General features: G+C 33.7%; 1 protein-coding gene across 1 annotated transcript in view; it reads left to right on the top strand.

Annotated features, from left to right (window-relative positions):
- Positions 1 to 571: 571 nt before the first annotated feature.
- LOC120625797 overlaps positions 572 to 14766 on the top strand; it is a 38929-nt gene continuing 24734 nt past the window's right edge. The window contains exon 1 of the mRNA XM_039893008.1: positions 572 to 773. Within this exon, the coding sequence (XP_039748942.1) occupies positions 671 to 773 (103 nt within the window). The 5' untranslated portion in view covers positions 572 to 670. The remainder of the gene's footprint in view (positions 774 to 14766) is intronic.

The raw sequence follows: 14766 nt of genomic DNA, 5'->3' as shown, positions 1-14766 counted from the left end.
TATTTCTATGTAATTTTATGTTGTCTAAAAAAAAAAAAAGACATATTTTGTTATTTTAGTTGATAATTTGAATTACGATGATTTTTTATTTTAAATAATTTATTATTTCCTAAAATACTGAATTTCCTGAATACTTTCTTGTACTTAAATAAAAACTAATCAGCAATTTAAGAGAAAAATCAAGAAAACCTACATAAAATTGAGCACGATTTTTTTTGCAATTTGTGTCGATTCTACATTAGCCGAAGGAACTTCGTTCCTACCTGGTGTCCCACGACACCACATCATTTTTTGTCGTGATCTTTAGAAACTGAGAGAACTTTCTAGAACATTCTGTCAATGCAAACCATTACTTGATCCTGTGGAGTAGGTACATAATCGTACTTAACTATTATACCGTTAGCTCACTCAAGTACCCTTCATGTAATCAGTTTTAATTGCTAATAAAGAAATAGCACTACTAAATAACGAGCTACTTTCTGTAATAGGAAAGAGAAATATTTGCCGGGAGAAAATGGGAAAAATTAATTGACACTGCCATTGTTTTCTTTGCAGGTACAGTGAAGGGGCGTTCACGTAATAATGAGATTGTGTGTGTGGCGAACTACTCACGTTCAAAGTGTTTGAAGTGAGTAAAGTGACTTAAGTGAAACAGAGTGGTCGGTGCTATATGAGACGGCGGCGGTATCGGATATCAGGTGGTATGGAGGTGATGCTCTCAACTGGGAGCCGCATTTTCGTGGCATTTATTGCGACGGCCTTCTGGGGAATGGGTGAGTTCTTACAATAGTATAAGTTTTGATAGAAATGCGCTAGACTTGATTAAGAGAGAGAAATATCATCATTACCGATCAGCGGAGAGCCGAGTTTTTTTTTTATGTTTATAGACGAGCGCTTGACTGCAATCACACCTGATGGTAAGCGATGATGCAGCCTAAGGTGGAGCGCGCTTGCCTAGAAGATGCCTATTCACTCTTAATATGAAGGTACTCATATTGTAGGCACTGGGGAAAATGAAAGCTGGGAGGGCATTCCAGATCCTAGTCTTCTTTCAAACTGATAATGATTTAGGCCGTTGACCCTCACGCTGACAAAGTACGGATTGGTAAAATTCACACGCCTTTGAGTACATGATGGGAGCTCTCAGACATAAAACACAATAATTAACAGGTTTATAGTGTTTAATGCCATTAAAGCAAAGAGTAAATGCTAGTTACTTACTTATACTTACTTATATATATAATTTATCCTAAGTAAGCACATCGGTAATAATATAAAGACGAGTGAAGCTAAGAGAGCCTTTAAGTCTAATAAAACCTTCCTATAGAAATAAGACACGTACATTTTCCATTACATTTTGAATTACGAGATTTAAGAAATCCTAAGCCAAATTGTTAAACTTTAATTAATTTCCTACAAAGAAATAGCTAGGTACATATTGTAGATTGTTTAATTAAAACCTTACCTTTGGAAAATAAGAGAAACTGAGACTGATAAATAGGAATAAGCTACCTACTTTCAGTTAAGTAACAAATAATAAGATTTTGTATAGCATTGCGTAATCCAGGGCTGAACCTCACTAAAATTTCCGCTTTACAAGGCGCGACTGAAGTAACGAATGATCCCCTATTCAAAATAATGGAATGAAGCGAAATATTCTCGCAATTGGGCGAGGGGATCTCATTTCGCCGGCGGTGACAAGCGGGACAGACATCTGAATAATAAAATAAAAATGTATTGCGTTGTTTATGCTGAGTCATTTAATTTAGTGTGCAGTTCTAAAATAGATGCAATTGGGTTTTAATTCGATTGAAGCCTCACTGCGGTAATTATGCTGAGTTCGTCTTGCTTTGCGATATTATAAATGCATGGTTACGAGCGGTATTAATCAATAATGACAATCATGAACTGATGCAAGTAAAAATTAAAAAACGAAAGAAGAACTTTTGATCAGCTTTCCAGAAAGTGACGGGTGAAAAGGTTGGCTTAATCAATCTTGTTTGATACTATTCGACATTTGAAAATACTATAATACAAAATTCTAAATATAAGCTCATGAGAATTATCGCTCAGGCATCCCCTGACAACGTATTAGTTGAATTTTAATTGTTATTTAATTTATTCTAATTTTATTTTTAATTTTTGATTTTTATTAGTTATTGTTTTTTATTTATTTATTTTTTAATCTGAGTGTCTTTAACATTCATTTTATGTTAATCTCTCAACTTTTTTTATTTTATTTTATTTTTTATAATTTGTTTTTAAGATGTTATTATAATGCAACAGTATCCACTAATAAAATAAGTTATTATTATAGGTTGTTATATACATTCATATTATAATTCATCAATTGAAATAATTAAAGGCTTAAAAAATTAAACCAAAAGAAGAAGGTTTTCTTCTTCGTCAATCACGCTTCAAATGTGGTATCGAGTGACATCTTTTATTGTATTTCAGTACAAACTGCAATCATTTATTTATTTATTTTATTTATTTATATAAGAAGAACTTATAAGTATCTCACACCTAGATCTCAGCAACTTGAACTCTATTTCATAAAGCGGATTACCAAATTTTCTAAATCGAATTCTATATTTATCTTTTTCCTCGACTCGTTTGATGAGGTTTCTAGTATACCAATAAGGATATTTTTTATTTTTAATAGGTTTCAATGGTATACGTGTTTTAACAATATACTTAATTGCAGAATAAAAACGGGACACCATGTCATTTACGTTCAAACTGTCAGAGAAAACTTGGGTCCAAGATATTTTTTCAAGGTCTCGATTTACTAAATTATAATCAGCTGAAAAGAAATCTTGTTTTTTGTACTTATTAGAGGTGACTAATTCTTCGATTACCAAGTCTAAGGAAATTTCTAAAGGAGGATGGTATTTATCCACCTTACATAAACAAATCGAACCATTAGTAATTTGAATGTTACCTACACTGCTGAGAACCAGATCATGTTAATATGCCCCTTAATATATATCAAAATTTACTTGCAGGCACACGGGGCAAAGGTTTGATCAACCTTTCAGGCACAAAGTTAATAAATAGCTCGGTTCAATCAAGCCTCAAATTTGATATCGGGTGACACCTGAAAATATAACAATTCCCCGCGCCAGGCCAGAGCTTTACGCCCTATCATAAAGTGTAATCTACCGCGAATACTACAGTGTTAAATTGATGAGTAGGATCGAATGGCAAATGAAGGCGACGCTTTCTATTAGGCTGCCTTTCCATTAAGGACGCGTGGCGAGGAATCCGTGCCCTTGGAAATCCTTCGATAGCTTTGTTTCAGTTCTATTACCAATACCCTGTTATAGTCCACTTCTATACTTAAGACCTATCCCAACGGTAGGGTTTGCCCATATTGACCACGTTGTGCAGACGTGTTAGTGATCGCAGCAGATAATAGTAATGGAACAGAGAACGCTGCTGCTCATTCTCTGTTATATTCCCTTAGTCGCCTCAATTTTGAGATGGAGGGAAAAGAGAAAGAGAGTTACGTTCAAGGTACGGTTTTTCAGTAAGAGTAAGAGATTCAAACTAATGACTAGAGCGAGGGATAAAAGTGTCAAAATAATAAAATGTGAGCCAATATGTGAGGCTCATGGTATTAACCAAAATTGCTGGTGCACAAGACATCTTGCTTTGGTAATTTTGTTTTTTTGGAATCAAAACAGTTAGTCCCAGGATAAGAAGACTAATGCCTATCTCCAGGACATAAAGCCGTGTATAGATAAGAAAAAAAATATTTTTTCCACCGACAATGATACCGTAGTTTATCTGACCAGTATTAACCATATCCATCTTAAGGATGCATATTATATATGTTGTTTTAAATCACGATATTTTTTTTAATTGATCCAATCAAATTTCATAGCAGACATTAGTTTTAGGGGAAAACTTGCGTCTCCCGCGGTTTAGCTTGCTAGTAGTTTAGCTACCTTGTTCATTTTCGGTGGAAATCGAAATTTACGGCTTCATAAAATATAATTTACCGTGCGTACAACTGTAATAAATTTATGAGTAGCATTAAATAGGTACCTTATATTAAAGCTTTTTTCTCTCATTGCACAACATTAATGATTTGGCAGGGCCAACTATATCCTGCCCTAAGAACAAAAATAATCCTGATATCATTAAAATCCAGAAGTTTGGAGGAGTTCAGTAAAATACAGACGTACAGACGATTTTTATATTTATATAGCTACATGTATATTGTATATATACTAGCGACTCCGACCGCGAATGAGCCGACTTAGAAAAATATTCGTATGTTGTCGCGGACTGTTTTATAGAACTTTAAAGAAACAACAATTCCACCAATTCCGATATTCTTACTACATACTTCCGTCATTTGGCGTAACGTTTTCTATCGTTCACGCATCGCACGCATCAGAATCTCTCAAAAAGGATATTTTTTGCAGTTTTTAACCGAGATTCCAATATAACTGAATCCTAGCTAGATCGATTTATCGCCCCCGAAACCTGTATACTAAATTTATTTCCAAGATTCCAATTATATATATACAAGAATTGCTCGTTTAAAGATATAAGATTAGATAAAGATACTATAAGGCTGCTGTTACAGACGTTACTACAGTCAGAATGGTTGTACCACTCAACATGTGTATTTGATACACGTACAAATAAACAACGCTGATTTGGAGCTGGCACCAGAACGATGTCAAATTTTATAAATAAAATAAAGCCAATGATAAAAGCAGCAACTATATGGTAAATTTTATGAAATAATAAAAAATTGTAATTAAATAAATAAACCATACGTTGCAGTGCATATCAAATTAGTATGCTATTTATCCAACGATGTGATGTTTCATACTATGGATTGTCTAGTTGGTCCCATCTTATTTTATTCCACTACAAGTTAGCCCTTCATTGCAAACTTATCTGGTGGTAAGAGATGATGCAGTCTAAGATGGTAACGGGCTAACCTTTTAAAGGTATGACAGTTATATTATACTAATACTAGGAGTATCGGTTTCTACGTGACATCGTCACGTCACTCGACATGTCTATGTCGGTATTTTTGATTTGGATTTTAACAGATATAGGACATCAGCAAATAAATCGCAACAATATTTACCTATTAGTTTAATGAACAGTATACTTTTAGGATAAGTTTAATCATAGATTAGTAGAGCATAATACATAACGTAAACTTAATAACGAAAGAAAGTTACTCCATATACTTTGATTTTAAAGTATTTTTACCGTTTTAATACGCAAGGCGGCTTTTTTATTGATTATTTGAACGATTTAATTATTTTGCACACTGTTATTTAAGTAAAGGTATTCAGTGAATATTTTAATATTTTAAATAATTCAGCACAGTCAAGCGTCAAGTTTAATTATGAATGACGTGTGAGATTAACGCAATTCCACACGTCCCGTAGGAGTATAAAGTATCATAAAGTCAAATCTAGTTTAAAAGCTCAAATATCGTCGACGTACCTACGTACAAAATAATAAGCAAAAACCATTACGTAGAGTGATTAAAGGCAAGCCAAAAACGCATCATTCAAACTGTGTCCTTAACGTCATTGAAGTTTTCATGCAGCGACCAGTTTTGTGATTGGTATGGCCAAGGACGCAAGTTGGGCGCGATGTTGTGGACCTGGCTTAAGTATTTCAGTATGGTGTCGTGTGGAAACCAATTAAGAGTACTATTTATTGAAAGAACAAAAATTCTTCATTTGCGGTAACATAACTTCTTATAATGACGCTCTAATTACCTACTGTTACAATAACCTTATTTTTAATAAAGTGTTGGTTGAATCAGTTAAGGGAAAATTATTGGCCACCTGCTAAGATAGAAAGAGTAAAGAAGATGAACGAAACTGGATTTTGTGTGGCAAATAAAAAGAAAGGCTGGGTTCATCTATGAAGACTCGAAAGAGTGAACAATGGATAGAAAAGTTTGAAAAGGGCTACCAACCAAGTTATAGAAGAAGAAGGTTGTATAAACTAATATTATTCTGCCAGTATGTAAAGTGATTCAGCGAGCAAGTGAATATATTAATATAGCTCTGCTCAATCATGCGTCAAGTTTCATTTCGAGTGTCACGTGAGATTAACGCGATTTCACACACCCGGTGAGAGTGCTTTGCAAAGTATCATAAAGTCAAATATACTATAAAGGCTCGCGCACAATACGGTGGATCGCACCGCAGCCAATTAAATTGCAAATAATCATTCTGTCCCGATTTATATTGCTACGAATCTTTTATGCTATGGCATAAAATTACCGACAAATATTATCATGTCAAATATATTTTAGGTCATTAAATAAATGAAAAGATACTTAGAGCACAACTTGCTTTATTAGTCTTACAGTTACATTCGTGAGGAAGCTAGGTCCCCCAATAAAAAGGGGGATATTTATAATGTTAAATGTTTTTAAATAATAAAATGCAAGCCACGCCACCTAACGATATTTACGATGTATATACAAGCCGTTATGAGAAAAATCCTAGACTAAAAAGCCACAGTATACAGTTATTTGAAAGTGCTCTGTTTGATCCACATTTTCATAGTTTCAAGTTTTGTATATGTTTATTAGTTATCAAATGGCATCGTTTCTTAATATTTTCGCGCTTTTTCGATCATACCTCGAAACTTGGTATTTGTAGTTAACGACACTAGCTTTAGGACGGCAGTGTAGGTAAACCAAAATCCAATCCAACAAAAGTTGGTTTCAGAGTCAGGACAACAGCAACTTCTTGTCACCGAACAAAGTTATCACTGAGGTTGATTTCTGTGTCTCACTATAAAAAGTTGGTTTCGAGTTGAAGCGGAGTTAGGCACGCAGAAACTCAATTAGCTACATATATAAGTAAGTAAAGCAAGTAGTTTTAAGCAAATTTATTTTTCACTCCCGACGCAAAAACGACGTGTGTTATAAGTTTGACGTGTCTGTGTATGTGTGTGTCTGACATAATAAAAAGAAAACAAAATCAAAAGAAATTTAGATTCGATCGTTATATGGAGTATCTTTAGAAACAAAATCGAAAAGCTTAAGTTGATTTCAAGCCAACAACTGTATCAATTTCTATACTGCTACATTTACTTTATAGTCAAACTGAAATAAAAGCTGCCGGCATTTTCTTCGCGGTGCGTCGTTAAATTTTCAATGAATATATTTAACAGCTCAGTTCAATCAAGCGTTTAATTTGATTCGAAATCATACATGAAAATGTCGCGTCTTTGCATTCTGATATTAGGTTAACAATCTCTTCTTTCTAATGGAATACATTATTCTTCGTATTACAAATAGGTTAGTAATTCTTGTTTTTATTAAATTCATTTAGTATGAATGGTCTAGTGATTAAAATGTTCAACTACGAATAACTAGGTCATGATGCCCTAATCGGTATTGATTTATTTTATTTAAACAATAAACTTACATCATTAAAATTTTAATTTAAGTCTCATAATATATTAAATCATTTATTTCTCTTTGTATTCATTCTCATCTATTCTCTTCTCGAGCGGGTGAAGATCATTATCTACACCCATGTACACCCAACAATAGAATATCATCATCTATACTGATAATAAAACTGTAACTGGAAGATTTCTGTACATTTAATATATCTTGAAAATTTTGACCGGGGGATGCTTTATAATCGATACTGAGTCCAAAACAGATTTTTATTTAATTTTGTCTGTGTGTCTGTCTGTCTGTCCGGGCATCACGTGAAAACTACTGAACGAATTGAAATAAAATTTTGGTACAGTGGTAGCTGATATCCCGGGTCAACGAATAGGATACTTTTTATCCCGATAAACAATAAGTTTCCTCCGGGATATGGTATAATTTTTTTTATCAATTTTACTTCAAATCTCCGTTAAATTTAAACCAATTTTATTAATTAATCTTTTATTTGACAGTGTATACTACTACCAAGCATGTATTGTCAAATTTTAATGAAGATCTGATGAATATTGTCGGATATCAAGGACATAATTCTTCACAGATAACAGCAAGTCGCAAGGCTTATGGGACAACGATCGAATGCATGCGCACCATCCTACTAATATTATAAATGCGAAAGTTTGTAAGGATAGATACGTGGATGGATGCATGTATGTATGGATATTTGTTACGCTTTAATGTCACAACGAATGAACCGATTTGGCTGAAATTTGGCAGAGATATAGTAACAACAGATAACAGCAAGTCGCAAGGCTTATGGGACAACGATCGAATGCATGCGTACCATCCTACTAATATTATAAATGCGAAAGTTTGTGAGGATAGATGCATGGATGGATGCATGTATGTATGGATATTTGTTACGCTTTAACGCCACAACGAAAGAACCGATTTGGCTGAAATTTGGCAGAGATATATTCTGGAATAGCTTATAGGTTTCTTTTTATCCCGGAAAAGAAAACAGCTTCTACAGGATAGCATCACTATTTTTTCCGCATTTGTCTTTCAAAATCCGCGTAAGTCCAGAGTAAGGAAATTGGCGATGTCACAACACCCGTCTTGTCGTCGACCCTGGTTTTTTACTTGTGGTAATAGAGCATGGTGGATCTTTACTCTAAGATTGTCACTCTAAAATAGAGAATATCTGTGCCCACGATTGGTCGATAATAAGCTGCGGATGATGATGATGAATATTTTAATCCTGGCCTCCCTTTTCATTGAAATACAATTTACTACTATTGATTAGAAGCGGTCAGGAGTACGGCCCCACTCTCGAGGGGCCGAGTTCGATGCACCACTTTTCTAAGTTATGTGCGTTTCATGCAATTAAAATAGCACTTGCTTCAACAGTTATGGAAAAAATCGTGAGAAAACCCGCATGCCTGAGAGTTTTCTTTAATGTTCTCAATGGAGTCGAGTCCACCAATCCGCACTGGGCCAGCATGGTGGGCTACGGCCTAAGCCCTTCCTATCTGTCAGACCCGTGCCCTGCAGTGGACTGGTAATTGGTTGATATGATGATAATGATGATGATGGTTTTGTTTAGACCAATAACAAAGCTGAAGAGTTTGTTTTCTTGTTGTACTCATCTTTGGAACTATTAGCCGACTAAAAAATATCTTTTTTTTCTTTTGAAAGCCTTATTTTTGATGAAGTATAATGGCTTTTCAGCGTAACAAAATATGAAGTAACAAAAGCAAATGAAAAAAAGAACGGGTTTGCGATGGGATGGGTAAGGATATATCTTACAGAAGTTAAAACATTACAGAAAGACCTTATACCTATATATAATTCCTAATTATGAAAGCAAGACTTAAAAGGCTTTTTATTTTTTTATTTTCTTTAAATATATAATTCAGTCTAACGATGTTTTTCCGGGATGAACTACTAAACTACTGAGCCCATTTTACCTATTTTTTAAATGTGTGTTTCTACTTGAGAGATAGGATAGTTTATATCTCAATTTATAGGTGTAGGTGTTAAACCTCATTGCTTGCAATTACAAAAGCAGCCACCGATCAGTCCAAACAGTATTGCATCAATACTGCTTGGCTGCAAAAATAGGCATGACGGTAGTACTTACCCGGACGAGCTGTCTAAAGCTGTACAATGCGCTGTGAACCACGCTAACGGATTTAAATGTAATCTTGCACACAAATATAACAATAATTATTATGCCTTTGATAAGTAAGTACATAAAATACTTTTTGATTCGGTAAAGCGTTAAGTTCTTGGAAAAAAATTTATGGTAGGAAATAATTTCACGCAGTATTTTTCCGCGGCTTATCAAAATATTCGGTGAATACATTAAATAGCTCGGTTCGATCAAGCGTCAAATTTAATTTCAAGTGACACGTGAAAATATTGGGACTTTTACACCCGCGGTAAAAACGCTTTGCAATCCATCATAAATTAAAATCTAGTATGAATACATTTTATATGATGCATATAAATGAATAAGCAGGGAATAATAAATAAATGGGTTTACTACCACACGCCCCACCTTTTTGTTCTCTTTTTAGTTTTCTTAATCCTAAGGTTGCCTGGTAGAGAGCTTTACTTAGCGATAAGGCCGCTTTTTGTATCCTACTATTAAAGAGCATGTTGTTTTTATTTTCATAAAATGTTGTGGTTAAAAATAAAGAAAATTAAAATAACGGATCATCAAAAGAGCGCCCTCTAGTGTAGTAAAATTAATGAAGAAGTGAATTCAGTATTCATTTTAGACTATCAGAAAAGCTATCATTATTATCATGTTCATGCATAGAAACATGGTCGTGGGATCGATTCCCACAACTGGAAAATGTTTATCTGATGAACAAAAATATTTTTCAGTGTCTGGGTGTTTATCTGTATATTATAAGTATTTATGTGTATTTTATTCATTAAAAAATATTCATCAGCTATCTTAGTACCCATAACACAAGATTGGTTTACTTTGGGGCTAGATGGGGATTGTGTATTATCGTAGTATTTGTATTTATTTATATTAAAATAATATATTAAATTTAATTTGTTTATGCATGGTCCGGACATAAATCTTTTAATGGTGTCTTTAATTAATAATTATACTAAATATCTTAGCCGAAATCCCAAAACCTGAAAACCTACAAGAACACTAATTTTAAAATAAGAATATAAAAAAAACACCTTTCTACAATCCATCGCCAGGTCTAGGTCAGAATGTGCTCGATCTTGACATCTGTAGTGGAAAATCCGTCCCTCTCATTAATTCTCTCAGTAGTTTTGCCTCTGCATAAAAAATGTAAAAAAATAACTATAATGCGTTACCTACTTGACATTTTTTTCAACAACAACATTCAGGCCTCGACGTCTATGTTAGACGATTCAAACATTGTCGCAGAGGCATTTTCTCCTGTGACTGTACAGACCAATTCGTGAGCGACCATTTCGACCGCACTTGCAAAAACTGACGACCACTCACGCATTCGAGACGCTGATAAGCTTCTTTGCTCTCTTCTTATAAAACAACCATTTACTGGCTGCATTTACACACGCATGTGGTTCATGGAAATTTACTTGTATTAATAACTTGGTTGTTATACATAATATGTTTTTGATATCATAATCAAAACCGTTTTTGTCAAATTAATGATGGTTGTCCAAGATAAAAGCACGAGGGCTTTCATTGGTTTTCATGGAAAAAATGGTTTGTATTAGAAAGAAACTAGCATACCCAGCCCGCTTCGCCGGGCTAGATTTTGCTTTATTTTATTTAAACAATAAACTTCCATCATTAAATTTTTAATTTAAGTCTCATTATATATTAAATCATTTATTTCTCTCCGTATTCAATATCTTCTATTCTCTTCTCGAGCGGGTGAAGATCATTATCTACACCCATGTACACCCAACAATAGAATATCATCATAGTAAATAAAAGCTGTATTTGACAGCTTGACAGTTCAAAAATAGGAGTGCTCCGATCGTCACCAAACTTTACAAGATTACTCGCCAGGTCAATCCAGAGATTCCCTGAAAGTTTCATTGAAATCGGTCCAACCGTTTTGGATCCTATACGGAACATACCCACACACTTTCTCTTTTATACATATAGATATATCAAAAACTAGTCTACATCGCTATATATGCAATAGGTACCTGTATGTGAAAATTCCATTTGTAAGAAATTGAAAAGACAATCTTAGTTTATTATTCAGATTATAATTTGTCTTTGGCTTCGATAAAAGTGGCGAAAAGAAACCATGTAGCTCTTGGATTAGAGTTAAAACTTTCCCCGAACAAATATAATAAAATTAATAAAATTAATGAATTGACACATATCTACTCACTCAACAAAACAAATTGTAAAAAAACAGTAATTTCTTACCTACTTAGCTTATCTTATGAAAATACTGAAAATCTACTAACTACTTTAAAATAACATTACTTATCTTACGAAAAAAAAAAAAAAAAAAAAAAAAAAAAAATATACTACATATCATTAACTTCCACACACACACACACACCATTACACACCCTCTCTTTCGACAACATTATACACACATCCAACAGACACACATCATAACATTTATTTATTTATTTTAGAGAGGAGCAAGTATAGAAATATGTATTTATTTATTTATATATAAATTGTAATTTGACTTTTGTTTTTGTATAAGTAGGTACCTAGATATCAAATTTTAAATTCTCGTAAATGATATCTGGCCAAATTTTGTTTATTTAAATACACCCAGGGGAGGTGGCACTGAAGCTGAAGCACAAGTTATCTTAGTTTGGCTTCAGAAGCTATGTATTGTATAAAACATTAAAATAAAAAGGATACCCCATCCGTAAGAAAATAAGTACGCCTAATAGCACATAAATATTATCCTTAGACTAGTTATTTAAGTACTTACTAAAATAATTATTGTTTTATTAGAATGTAAGTTTTTTGAGAAATAAATTATATTATTATTATTATTATTATCTTATCTTATCTTATCTAATAACGTATTTAGTTGCGTACTTAAACAAACGTTGGTAGGTAGGTAAGGTACCCATTTAAAATTAAATAGACAAGTAAAATTTCATCTCCTCACAAATGAGAATAATTTACGCCTCGGTCAAAGTCCTTACAACGACATTTGTATCTCTCATAGACAGGAAACTAACAATTTCTCGCCTCGACTGAGTAGCAATTGTTATAAACTCCGCTGTTCCTGCAGACGCTGTTACTTGTACTTAATTTTGTTCATTCAAGTGTACTTTGTCTCTCTAGGAAGATTTTCTTGACTTTAAAGAGTGGAACTCTAACACAGGCGACCTCCCTGGCGCAGCGGAGAGCTCTATGGTATTAGGTGGGAGGTCCCGTGTTCATTCCCCAAGAGGTTCAATTTGGAAATTTGTAAGTTCTGAATTATCTCTGGTCTGGTCTGGCTTCAGTCGTGTTACCACCCTACTGACAAAGATGTGGAAGCGAATTAGCGTTCGGGTTCAGTGTGTCTAGATGTAATTTGTCCACATATTACGGGGTTAAATAAAGAAAGAAAGGCTAAATAAAGAAATGAAATGTTTTTTGACAGCTAGAGTTCAAGCTCTAATGAAAATCATACCCTGGTGCGTTAGAGCGCTTAGTTTTACATACAACAATTTACATTACATTGTTTTAATTTATTCAAAATTGGTTAATTAATACCTGAGTTTCAGTTTATCTCTTATGTTGCAGTTTAACCTCAGTGTAATAGCTAGAACGAATTACGAATGTTATTATTGTGTTAAAGGAATTTAATAAAGTAAAAATAATAAAGAAAACCTCGCAGAAATGTTTTCATCAAAAGAATACATATTTATCACAAAAACAAAATAATGTAAACAACGCGATTCAAAATATCTTGTGTCTATACAAAGATTTCATAAAATACACATCGATTTATTTAAAAACATCCTAAAAGCTGTGCTAGAAATTGGTACTAGGTATACGTTTATTTCTACGTAATTAACTCAGAGAGAAGTGGACCGATTCTTTAAAGAACCAAAGTTTCCAACATAGTTCGATGAGTTGTGGAACTATAATAGCAACGTGTAAGGCATAAAGCTCGGAGAATCGATGGAGGGGTGCTTGAGGTATTAAACTGGCATTATAAAATATAGCGTTGGTATACCTCCCACTAGAAGTAAGTCGTAGGAAACAAAAAAAAATTTAAGGTTTCTGGACTTTAGGACTTCACGTTCACAAGATGAGAACTAGTTGATGTATGTCGTTTGAAATGATAAAAATGGTGGTATATTTGAATTTTGATGATTTTATACGTTCTCTTGTTACACGGAGCAACAATACTTCACGAAAATATACTAATAAGAAGAGGGGGTTGCACGATGGTAAATCCCGATAGGATTATAACGTTACGCTGTTCTCATCTTCATTCCTAACTATGTAAGCGGATCTATCAAATAGAGTTTAACTAAGGTACTTGAAATTGTCGGATTAGTTTGAAACTTGTTAAATAACTAACGGTCTACTCAGATATGTCAGAGGCCAGCTATTCCTGACACCATCAAACACGTCAGTTTAATGATAATCACCTCTAAGTGTATAGTAATGCCCAGTATCGTGAATAGGGGGTAATCTCCTGTACGAGTTATAAAAAAGTTAAGGATAGGCTTTGTAGGGTTATAAAAAGAATACCCTAAAGTATTTTTTACTAAATTTTCTTCATTTTATATCATCTCCATACCCTCTGTATAGCCTCTATGCACGCCACTGGTGCCCCATTTCTCAGCACATACATACCTTCTCTCACATACCGGAGAAGGAAACTTAGTGCTTAACGCTACATCAATCTGGTTTAATTAGGTTCACACAAAATCAGGGTAATTATCATAATTTACTTCATGGTGTGTACCGACGCTCGTCCAAGTGGCCTCACAAAACAAGAAAACACTGACCAAACGACGTTCATCTTCACTTCAGTATTACAAATATTAGGCGATAAGCAGCTATTATTTAGAACTGTGAACGAATTCGTATAAATAATTTGGATTTTTTTTCCCTATTTTAAAACATGACAAGGAGTCACTGACTCGGATACATCTAGAGCTACCATAATAATAATTTTCTAGTTACTGGTTAGTATCTCCGTCTTGGAAATCAATGCTGTACTTTAATAGTTAGGATTCATTCATTTTGATTCAATATAGTAAAATGTTTTGCATATTTCTGATATTTCATTAGATATTAGTTATAAAGTTGTAGCTATAAGAGCTAATGAAAGTACAAACAGTGCAAGGCAAAGACTTTTTCTCGGATAAATAAAATTTTCTTGGGTAGGATTCTT

The sequence above is a fragment of the Pararge aegeria genome, chromosome 8 (genome assembly GCF_905163445.1).
Source record: "Pararge aegeria chromosome 8, ilParAegt1.1, whole genome shotgun sequence".
NCBI lineage: Eukaryota > Metazoa > Arthropoda > Insecta > Lepidoptera > Nymphalidae > Pararge > Pararge aegeria.
This window is presented reverse-complemented; position numbering and strand designations above follow the sequence as displayed.